At 43.3% G+C, this 12051-nt stretch overlaps 1 protein-coding gene across 1 annotated transcript in view; it reads right to left on the bottom strand.

Moving 5' to 3' along the window:
- Positions 1–12051, bottom strand: part of GUCY2F (guanylate cyclase 2F, retinal) — a 111062-nt gene that overhangs the window by 22913 nt on the left and 76098 nt on the right. Inside the window, exons 8-10 of the mRNA XM_062183770.1 lie at positions 11338–11514; positions 7660–7816; positions 2476–2625 (exon numbers count right to left, since the gene is read on the bottom strand). Coding sequence (XP_062039754.1) covers positions 2476–2625; positions 7660–7816; positions 11338–11514 — 484 coding nt within the window. The remainder of the gene's footprint in view (positions 1–2475; positions 2626–7659; positions 7817–11337; positions 11515–12051) is intronic.

Here is a 12051-nt window from a genome sequence, read left to right on the forward strand (position 1 = left end):
TCTCTCTCTCTCTGCCTCTCCTTCTCTCTTTGTGTAACTCTGACTTTCAAATAAATAAATGAATCTTTAAAAAACAAAAGTCTCCCATCCCGTGTCAGGGTGCATACCTGGTTTCTACTCCCAGCTCCAATTCCCTATTTCAGTTTGCTATCAATGTAAATGCTTGGAGGCATCAGGTAGGCATCAGGTAATGGCTCAAGTACTTGAGTTTCCATCACCCTCATGCACTGAGTTCTCATTGTGGGAATTTGGGGAGTGAACTGACAGATGGGTTTCTCTCTCTCTCTCTCTCTCTCTCTCTCTCTCTCTCTCTCTCAATAAATCCTGCTTAACTCACCAGTTTGCCCTTCCCTCTCCTGTATTGACTGCAACACCTACAGACCCCAGTAAGTGCTGCCTTGCCCCCATGACAGAATTTCAGCTGTTTCCTCTGACTTCTCAGTTTTTGTGACATCACACCTTCAGTTCCATTAAATCAAATCGGTCTGCACCAGTAATGGTTTCTCCATTACAGCATCCAGCTCTCCATGGGAACGAATCTCTTGGAATGGGACTGACCTACCCTCTCACTCTCTGGCAGAGGGAGTCCTTTGGCCCTTTCTCAGAACATTGCAGTTGAACAGATCACTTCCTTGCTTAGGGCCAGCAGGATTCATGCCCTTGAGGATTTCAGTCCAATTGAGATAAACAATGGTAAATAATGTAAGTGCTCTAGCAGAGATAATCACAGGTGAACACAGAGGCAACACCTGGCCCACACTGAAGAGTACAGAAGTATTCACAGACGTGACCCCAGTTGGATGAGGCAGGATGGGGAGTGGGTAGATGAAGAAATTTTAGTTATCATGAATGGCACATCTGAAGGAAGAGAAGTGAAACAGATCTTGTGGCTCTCAGGGCTCTGCCAGTGATGTGGTACAGCCTGAATGTGGAAAATGATGGAAGATAAGCTTAGAGAGGTTGCTAGAAGCTTGATTGTGAGGGGCCTTCTATGTCAAATGAGAAGTCTAGGTTTCACTCAACAAGTGATGGAGAATGGTTGGAGGGCTTTAAGTAGAGCAGTAGCATGGGACCTTGAGTAGGGCAGAGGGTATCTATGATTTTCATTCTTTTTCTTTTTCATTTTTAAAATCTTTGAATAAATTTAGACTTCCAGAAAAGTTTCCCCTAATGTTAGCAAGCTACATAACCATAGTGCAAAGGAAACTAGCATTTCTACAATACTACTACTAGAGTCCATACTTGGTTTTCATCATTTTTCCCAGAAAGTAGTTTTTCTGTTTCACAATCCAGGATCCCATATTGCATTATTTTGTGTACCTTGGTATCCTCTAATGTTTGATGATTTCTTAGTCGTTTCCTGGCTTCTCACGACTTAGGTACTTTTGATGAGTGTTAGTCAGTTATTTTGTAAAATGTCTCTCAACTGAGGTTTCTCTGAAGTTTTCTCATAGTTAGCCTGAGGATATGCATTATTGTGGCAAGAATCCCACAGAGGTGATGTTTTATCCTCCTTAGTGTATCATGTCAAGAGGTACATGATTTCAATGTGCCTTATTACTAGTGATGGTAACCTTGATGGCTAAGTTAAGGCAGTGTCTACAGGCTCCATCACTTGTAAACTTGCCATTTTTCCATTTGTAATTACCAAGTGTCTTGTGGCTTCTACTTTAAGATTATTCATATAATCTTAAAAGTTTCTTCAAACTTTTGTCCACAGATTTTATCATCTATTGATGGATCTTGCCTGATAGTCACATTTTAAAAATTTTTATTTATGCAATTTTGAAAGGGAGAGAAAGAGAGAGAGAGAGAGAGCGAGCTCTCATCTGCTATTTCACTCCCCAAATGCACACAGCATCCAAGACTGAGTCGCAGACAAAGCCAGGAGCTGGGAACAGAATCGAGGTCTTCCACTATGGGTGATAGGACACCGACTACTTGAGCTGCCTTCACTACCTCCCAGGGTCTGCATTCATAAGAAAGCAAAGACAGGAACTGGAGCCAGGAATTGAATTCGGGTACTCTGATGTGGGTTACAGGCATCCTCACCAGCATTGTAAAACACTAGGCCCAATGCCTGCCCCTAGCCATGTGTTTTTATGGAAAGTAAGAATGGAAGCCTGGGACATGTCACAGGAAGAGTGAAGATGACCCTAACATCCAGAAGCATCATAAAGGGCACTGAAATACTTAGCAAGGAGTGTCTCAAAGGAGTAGAGGGAACTATGAGGAAGAAAGAAACGGACAGAAGAATTAACATATGTCCTGTGGGCCTTTGGCTTATGCCACACTTCCCTGGTGGGGGAGTTTCTTCTAGACATCTAAAGCTATCTGGCTCCAAATGCCACACAACACAGACTACTGGAAGACTAGCAGGCTGTTAGCACAAGCAGCAAACTCTTCTGGCAAATCCTAATGGTCTGAGTTGGTCAGGGTGGGTTCCCTCGTGACCTTTTCTCACTTCCTGCTTACCTTCAGCTGGCAGATCCATCATGCAGAATGGGGTGCCCCGGACCATCACTTCTTGCATGATGATGGCAAAGCTATAGACATCTCCTGCGAAAGAACCTAACCTGCTGCCCTTTGGGGCTCTCAGCAGTTCAGGCGCTGTCCACAGCAACTCTGAAAAGCAAGCATTGTGTAATGAATACAAGGAGGATTAACTGACATCTGCAATGCCCTCAAGGGTTTGGAGGGTGATGTTTTATTGACTGCTTTATATTTTTACTAGACTGCTTGGCATGCTAGTGTCCCCTAGGGCCCAAGTCTATGAATAGAAGGAATTACATACAGAGAAAACATACCAGTGTCTCCACCCAAAGACCACGCAGGCAGACACAGCAGAGGTGCGGGGAAGGGCAGAGGAGTGCCAACTGAAGAAACTATCTGGCACTTGGTTTCTTGCTCTCTTGAGCCTGTAAGTAGTAGTTGGCAGGTTTCCAGGGAAAGGCGGGTGTACTGCCAGACTGGTTGCCATGGATTTGCTCTTTTCTGAGATCTATATGTGTCTGGTTATTTGACTGTGCTGGGACTTAGGGATTCACAAGATGCTTTCTCCAGGTCTTCTGTAAAAGGATTAGAGGATGCCCAGACCTCCTCTATTCCTTGCAGGGGAAAAACAAAAGCACAGCATTCCCTTCCAAACAGGCCTACAAATATTTATTGAGGGTCTACTATGTGCCAGGCATTGTGTTGGCTGGAGGGGCAGTGCCAGTAATGAATCAGACCTTGCCTTTGCTCTTGTAGAGTTCACAAACCAGTGGACAAGGCAGGTGTGTGTAATCCTAACTGCAATATGGGACAGACAGTGATAAGGGTCATTATATACATTTATTAAAAGCCGAAACTGAATGTCTATTGTGTGCTGTGCTGCATGTCGGGCCTGATTAGGGGATAGAAGATTGTCCCGGCTTTCGGAGTTGATAGCAAACAGAATATCCAAAATTTTCTGGGTGGCACCTTAATCCAAATACAAAGAAATATACTTTCATAACATGAAAATAGTCAAAAGTTGGAGGGAAATGTCTTATGTTGAGCCATATGGAATTGCCATTTCTGTGAGTGGAAAATGGTGAAATATTGGCAATTTCATCAGGTTCAAGCTAACACGAACAACAACAACAACAAAAGCCCGAGCTGATCAAATTAATCTAGGAAGGCTTCCTGGAAAAGTGAAATCTGAAATGTGCTTGTTAAGAAGGTCAAGGATGCAATTTTCTGAAGCTGAGAGGGTAAGGGCTTTGCAGGGAGAAAGAACAGTATGTGCAAAGGAACAAGAGGCAGAAAGGAGCAAATTGCGGGTCGTGGGAGGGTGGTAAGCAGATTAGTTTGGCTGAAGAGAAGGGCTCTGTCAAGGAATAATGAGAAAGCGAAATAGGGTTGATGAAGTGGGGGAGGGGGTGGCTGGAAGAATGGGGGCAGAAGGTGAGAGGCCCTGAGCGCCAAATGAAGGCATTTGGAGTGAATACAAAAGGCAGTAGGGGTGCTGGAGTTGGAGAGGGTTTTGATGAAAGCCGTGTTCAGGAAGATTAATCTGGCAACCTGCACAAGCTGGATTGAAGGAGAGTGGCTGGAGTCAGGGAGACCAGCTAGGAAGTTATTGCGGCAAGAGAGAGCATTGAGGTGAAAGAGGCCTGAGTGGGGGAGGGGTGGCAGCAACAGGCTGGGGAAGCAGGCACCCGGGAAGGAAGTGACAGGGCCCCGGATAGGCTCCTTGTGCTTTCTTTATGAAGGGGAAAGAAGGAGTTGGAGGAAATGACAGGTCGCCGTCCAGGTAGGGAGGCTGCAGAAGAATGTCTGTTAAGGGTGGAGGTGTTGGGGGGCAGGAAAGTGATGGCTTTTTTCATCGTGTTAAGTTTGGAGCCTTGGGAAGGGCGCCCAGGGGACAAGCTCCTACAAAGCAGAAAGGAGCGTAAAAGGTCAGAGGTTGTTTTGATTTGGTAGTGAAACCCAGGCAAGAGAAACTCACTCTAGAAATTCTTCTTTTCAGCCAACCCCAATTTAAATAGTGAACCAAGGATTCAAGCCTCACCCCCAACCATGTACCCATCTTCTCTTTTTGCCCTCCATCAGCGCCCAGCTTCTGTCAGCCCACCAGGCCCCTCTGACCTTCCACCTACCACCCACCCACTCCTGCGAGAGACCCTGATGCACTCGCTCTAGGGCCCTTCCGTGTCCCTGCCTAGGAGGATTGATATTTACAAATAAAACTAAACAATTGAAGAGCACTTCAGTGAAAGGAATACATCTCTGACCACAGCACTTTAGGCATCGTGGTTTTGGGGAGGAGGGCAGAGGGGGCCATTTGGGAGCAGAGAAAATGACATGTAGCTGTTTCTTCCCAACATCCTCTCTCGCTGCATGTTTAGAAGCCCAAGAAGGGGGAAGAGAGCAAAACTCCCTGGTAAAAAAGCTGGGTGATTAAATACAATCATTACCAAATACTATTTTCTGAGAGCACTGACATGTATGTTGTCAACGGCTCAAATGAGGCTTTATCTGAACTATTCTTAGGTAGTTGAAAGTGGACAGTAATGAATACATTTACAACCCACCCCCATTTCCTCCTTGCACTCCAGAACCAAGTAAGAGTCACTAGCTCTCATTAGACTTGAACTCTCTGGAAAACTAGCACAATTACTTTGGCTTGTTTTGTATCTGCTGGAGCCACCACTAAGTCTGATCATTGCTATGGTGATAAAATTGATTTTGGAGAGCCAGAGTGGTGTGGTATATTATAAAATAACTCAGAACTGAAAGTCAGGGGACTTGGGTTCAACATCTCAGCCTGGCCGTTAATTAGTTTACCTTTCTGAACCTTCGTTTCCCCATCTACAAAGTGGAAGTTGAGTTAGATGACCTCCAAGGATCTTCAAAATAAGATTCTATTAGTCTCTTCATGTAAGGTAGGAAGACAAGTTCTGTTATTTCATCCTGTAATCGCAACTACAAATATTTATTTTGCCAGATATTGTGAAAGTTCCAAGGAAGGCAACCCTGTTTCCTGCCTTCACAGAGTTTGTAGTTTTGGTGGGGCAAGAAGACAGCTGATTTAATTAGTAAATACTAGCAACACATGGTGTTTCAGCAAAGTTCAAGGCCCTAAACAATCCTAAAGAAGGCAACTTAGCTGAGTGTTGGGAGTTATAGAAAGCCTCTTGAGGCAGCGATACTTAAGTTGAGCCCCAGAGAAGAAGTAGAATTTAGGCCGACTCAGATGTGTGCATGACCGAGTCGGAAAGGAAGAGTGTCCCAGGCAGAGGGCACAGCATGTGTGAAGGTCCGGAAGCAAGAGAGATCCTGGAGCACGTAAACTGCTGGGAGGAGTTCAGCCTCACCTTAGCATAGGGAGGGAGGGGGCGTGGCTAAGCATAAAAGTTCAGCAAGGCTCAGACCAGGCAGGGCTTATAAGCCACATAAAGGAATTGGAGCTTTATCCTAAGAGCAATGGGAAGCTGTTCAATGGATTTAGGCACAACTGAAAGCGATCACATTTGCTGTTTAAAAAGCCCCCTCTGGCTGCACTGGGTGAAGACCGCACTGAGCATCCAGGCTGCCACTGCCATTTGAAGAGTGAAGGGAAATGATACAAGACAGGGAAAGAAATAGGGAGTCCACCCAAAAAACTCCTACACTCACTCTAAAGCAAGATTTCTTTAAGTTTGAAAGTTGTCCATCTGTGAATTAAATGGAATTCTGGGAAGCTGAGAATTGCTGTGTGTGTTTTTTAATCCTTCATAGATAAATGACTACTTTTGACAGATTTTCCATCTCCACAGCTGTGTTCCCAATATCCTAGAGTTCACGCAAGGCAACTACTCCAAGCTTTCAAACTGGAATTAGCCAATAATTCCCATAGAACTAAGAAACAAGAACAGGTCCAAAGAGGAAAAGAGAGTGTGGCAATATCACATGTTTTTCACTGTGATTACCAGGAGCAGCAGGTCTTCCAAAACATGAATGGGCAGAGAAAGAGGAAATTGTTATTGTAAGTTTCAGACGGACTGAATGAATGTAGGGGCTAGGCTTCAGAAGACCTGATTTGAAATCCTAGAACTGCTGATAAGTATCTGCATGATTTGTGTAAATTAGGAACCTCCCTTGTCTCATCTATATAATGACAGAGTTGTGCTATATGATTCCATAGAGTTTACTATTCCACAAGTCTTGTAAAAGAGCAAGACGATAACACTGATGACTGGTCTGTCTTGTGTATGTCTCTCTCTACATCTTTCTTTCTTCCTTTCTCTTATGTAGTAAAGTCAACAGTTTTAAAACTTAAATTACCAAAGATTGCTTAATAATATGAATATATGTGGTAGCTTCGCATCTCTCGTTCTGTTTCTCTATGTTTTTGTGTCATTATCTCTCCTCTTCATATTTGTAATATTGGTCAAAATTTTTAATGTCCCAAATTTCCTCTGTGTATTAACCTGATTGACCCTCTCTCCTTTCCCCCTTTTCTCTGTCTTCCTCTTACTCTTGCACCAGTTAAGTCCCCCTGGTTCCCATTCACCCCACACAGCCCCTCCACCACCAACAACTCTGATTTCTCCAGTTTCTTGGATCTGTTATGACCCCTACAGGCATTATTTAGTGCTGCTACTGGTGCACTACATAGAAGACAAAATACAAAATGGACATTACAAACATGCCTACTTATTTACTAGAAGGTCGTAGTTCTTTCTGAAGTCATCCCCTATAACCCACAGAGCATTTATTTGCTAGTGGCCCCCTCCTTGCTTCTCCTTCTCCAACAGAGACAGTGCTGGCATTCTCTAATGACATCCCATTTTAGAATGTACTTTGTGGGGGTCCAACTTCCAAATTACCTTCCATTCAATCTGACAAGTATTTATTGAGCACCTACTGTGTTCCTAGCACTAGGCAAGTTTCTCCAGGGGGTGCTGGGGTCTCCAAACAATGCAGCCTAATCCTGCCACAGCAGGAAGTGAATATTATTGCACTGGCTTTGTTCAGAAGGCTAGGCTGGGCAGAGGTTGCAGCATACAGACTTCATTCAGGTCCCTTGGCTTGGAAATGAGGGTAGACTTTCAACAAAAGTGGAGAGCTGAAATCAGCCTGAGGCTTTAATTCAGTGCATATTTTCATTGGAGTTACCTTGTGTGCATTAGAAGTGTACAATTCATTGCTTACCTTCTGCAGAAGGTTCCTCTTCAGAGAGTCTCAGCATTTCTAAAATGTCATTAAAGCCATAATCTGTCACTTTTAATACAAAACGCCCATCTACCACACAATTCCGAGACTTTAGCCTCCCATGAACAAACTCTCTGTGGTGTAAGTACTTCATGCCCTGCAGATGACACAACAGGATTTATTTAGTAATTCATGTAACTATTTTATGCTTTTAGAGTCACTTTCTGAGATTATTAATGGCTAGCTATTATGATCCAGAATGAAGTCTTTTTCTCTAATATGCATGCAAAGTAGCCCTTTGACAACAACTGGTTTTCAGGTGCCTTACAGTAGTAAAATTTTATGCTTTGGTAAAGAAGTATATCTCATGTATATCGAAAATCTTTGTTACTAGGAGATTTACTGACATTTCACATACAAAATGGATCCATACACATATAATTGCCAGGGATTCGGAGATTCTGATTTTCCCCAAAAGGCCTAACCCAGCTCTCATCCTTTATTGGCAGAAACAGAAGCTGGTATAGCTTTTTCAGTGGGCAATTTGACAATAGCTCCAAAATGTTAAATATGCATACCCTGTGACTCAGAGATTTTACTGCTCTTCTAGAGAAATCCTTGCATATATTCACAAAGGGACAGCTAGAAGAATGCTAATTGCACCGCTGCTTTTATAATGCTATACAATTGGAAATACACAAAATATCAAGAAGAGACTGACTGGACATGGTATATCTGCACTATGGAATGTTTTGCAGCATTTTAAAGGAATAAGATAAATCTCTATAAACTAGCAAGGAAACAACTCTAAGCCATAAAAATGAGTGAAAAATAGTGACTAGAAGAGCTATGTGAAAGCATGTGAATTTATGTATTTATTTAAAGATTTGTTTATTTGAAAGGCAGAGCCACAGAGTGGAGGGGAGATAGAGATAGAGATAGAGATAGATAGATAGAGAGAGAGAGAGAGAGAGAATCTTCCATATCTTCTGTCTTCTGGTTCACTCCCCAAATGGCCACAACAGCAGGGGCTGAACCAGGCCAAAGCCAGGAGCCAGGGGCTTCCTCCAAGTCTCCCATGTGGGTGCAGGGGCCCAAGCACTTGGGTCATCCCCTGCTGCTTTCCCAGGCCATCAGCAAGGAGCTGGATCAGAAGTGGAGCAGCGGGCCTCAAACTATCACCCACATGGAATGGTGGCCCGCAGGTGGCGGCTTTACCTGCTATGCCACAGCAGCAGCCCCAACAACATGTATATGTATAAAGAGTCATCTACAATGTACGTAAGTACTTATGAAATGAAGTGTAAGGGGAAGAGCATTTGGTGTAGCAGTTAAAACACTGCCTCAGAGATCCGCATTCCTTCCCAGAATGCCAGGCTCTGAATCCCAGCTCTGCTCCTGATTCCAGCTTCCTACTAATGTATACTCTGAGAGGAAGTGAATTCTGGCTGAAATATCTGGTACTCTAGCACCTATGCAGGGACTCAGATTGGATTCTGGGTTCCTGGCTGCAGCCTGGCCCAGCCCAAGCTATTGCCAACATTTGGGAAGTGACACAGTGGAGGGGAGATCTCTAGCTGTCTGTCTTGCAGTCTTTACAAAAATGGTAGTCACCAAATTGTTAGTAGTTAAGTTGGGGGAGGGGATACAAAGAAATAAGGTTGAGTACATGCCCGTATTTTCCCATAGAAACCATTTGGCTTAAAGATTTAATTTGGGGGCCCAGCACTATGGCTTTGCAGGTTAAGCCACAGCCTGCAGAGTTGGCATAATATATGGATGCCAGTGCAATTCCTAGTTGCTCTGCTTCTAATCCAGCTCTCTGCTAATGTTCCTGAGAAAAACAGCAGAAAATGGCCCAAGTGCTTGGGCCTCTGCACAAACATGAGAGACCTAGAAGAGGCTCTGGGCTCCTGGTTTCTGTCTGGCCCAGCTCTGGCTGTTGCAGCCATTTGGATGGAAGATCTCTCTTTCTCTCTCTCTCTCTCTCTGTAATTCTGCCTTTCAAATAAAAAGATTTAATTTAATATATTAACATATGAGATTAAAATATTTAATATATTATTTTTGCAATTATAAATAAATAATAAAACAGAAAACATGCAAGTATTACTAATCCCTGTGCCTGCTTGGTAGCTTTCATATGACTTTCAAATTCCAATTTTCCTATGACATTCACATTGACTAGGATTCTCAATCAGATAGGTTTAATCATTGTGCATATAAATTCATACATATTCTAGTGCAGCCAACAGAACTGTTCATCCCAAGAACACTTTCAATGCTCTGGCTTAAAGAGGGGTGTCTTTACAGCCTGACCACCTTTGCATTTAGATACTCTGCATCTTGTGCTCACAGAAAGTCTGTCCTCTTCGGTATTTCCAAGTACAGTCTTTAGTGGGCAAGGTTCCCTGAGGTTTTCTAATGCTAGGGTTTCATTCATCACAGGACTTAAAGGAATGTCATTTGGAGGCTTCTCCCTTAAGTTATTGGGTTTTGCTTACAGGGTTAGTAGGAAGAGTCCTGGAATAGGAAGCAGGAGATTTAGATTCTAGTAGTAGCTCTACCGCTTACTAGTTAACTGACAAATATTGAGGACCTGCCAGGTGTGCCAGACACTGTAAAAGGAGACTGGTCACACCTATCTTACAGAGAATCAAAATTAAATAACATCTTCTCCATTAAAGTACCCTTGTAAAGAGTGAGGCCACCATACAAAGGTTATGACTGAAGGCCAGTGTTGTGGCTCAGTGGGTTGAACCACTGCCTGCAACAGTGACATCGCATACCAGAGTGCAAGTTATAGTCCTGCCTGCTCCATTTCCAATTCAGCTCCTTGCTAATGTGTCTAAAAATCAGCAAAAGATGGCCTAAATACTGGGGCTCCTATCACCCACATAGAAGACCCAGATGGAATTCCAGGCTCCTGGCTTCAACGTGGCCCCAGCCATTGCAACCATTTGCAGAGTGAATCAGCAGATGGAAAATCTCTCTCTCTCTCTCTCTCTCTCTCTCTCTCTATCTCTATCTCTATCATCTCTATGTCTATCTCTATCTCTGCCTTTCACATAAATAAAATAAATCTCTAAAAAAATGTTAAGACTGGTCAATATGTAGGAAGCTCAACAAGTAACTGATTATCCAGATCAGTCCCATCAAAATGCACATATACACAATTTACATATCACTAGAAGCCCATCCACGGATCCTTCCCAGACCCCACTTGGTTATCAATAGTCATTGACTCAGAGAATGGAGGTACTACCCATTAGAACCAATGGTCCTTTGGCTTTCAGGGGAATTGAGTTCCACATTCACACCTCTGGTATAAAAGGATGCAAGCTACATTTCTAGAAGGTAAAAATGAGGAGTAGGGCTAAGTAGCACCAAAGAATCTGGAAATGAGCACATTCCCACATGCACAAAGCTTAAGGCAGAAGAGTGGTCAATGACCACAAAAAGTAAAGAAAACTGTGGTCCTCAAATCAGGAAGGAGGGGGTCGGGCTAACTCCTTCTATATCAGTACCACTCTGTGAGAAGAGTGGTAGGGACAGCCCTTGGGAAGGAACGTATGGGAGTGAAGTGATCACAATGATCTCAGGAAAATAAAATATTGCAAAACATTAAAGTTCTAATCTATAGGGAAAACCTAAGATTTCTTCAGTCTTTCCATTAACCTTGATGAGATCCAGCAGCAGCGATGATTTAAACATCCAGTCAAGTTTCACATCCTGATTTGTCAGTATGTCTTCTAGGCTCCTTCGGGAACAGAACTCGGTCACAATGGCAAACATCCCCGAATCATAGAAGAAGCCCAGTAAAGGGTTAATATTCTCATGACGCAGATCTTTCATCTGGAAAAGGGAGGAAGAAATGTGAGTCTCAGGTGTCCTGTCTAGGTTGAGAACCAAAGTTCAGGGAATATATCCTTCTCCCCACCTTCTTATGAATGTTGGCTGTAGTAGGCAGAATTTTGGCCCTCATGATTTCCAACCTCCAGTGGCACCCCATGGTTGCATTATGTTGCATAGCAAAAAGATTATAAAGGTGAACCTAATCTAATCATGTGAGCCCTTAAAGGCAGAAGGGGAAAGAAGAAAGATTGAAAATAAGAAAACTCAATGTGCTACTGTAGCCTTTGGAGATGGATAAAGGAGATGATGAGCCAAGAAAAGTGGGAAGCCTGTAGAAGCTCGGAACACTCCTTGGCTGAGGATCAGCAATTAAATGTGTACGTCAATCCTATGACAATGCTGAACTAAATTCTGCTGACAACCTGAACAAACCTGGAAATGGGTTCTCTCTAAGCCTCCAGATAAGAAGCCAATACAACTAACACCTTGACTTTAGTTTGTGAGTTTGCTTAGATTTCTGATCTGTAGAACTATGAG

Source organism: Lepus europaeus, chromosome X (assembly GCF_033115175.1).
Source record: "Lepus europaeus isolate LE1 chromosome X, mLepTim1.pri, whole genome shotgun sequence".
Taxonomy (NCBI): Eukaryota; Metazoa; Chordata; class Mammalia; order Lagomorpha; family Leporidae; genus Lepus; species Lepus europaeus.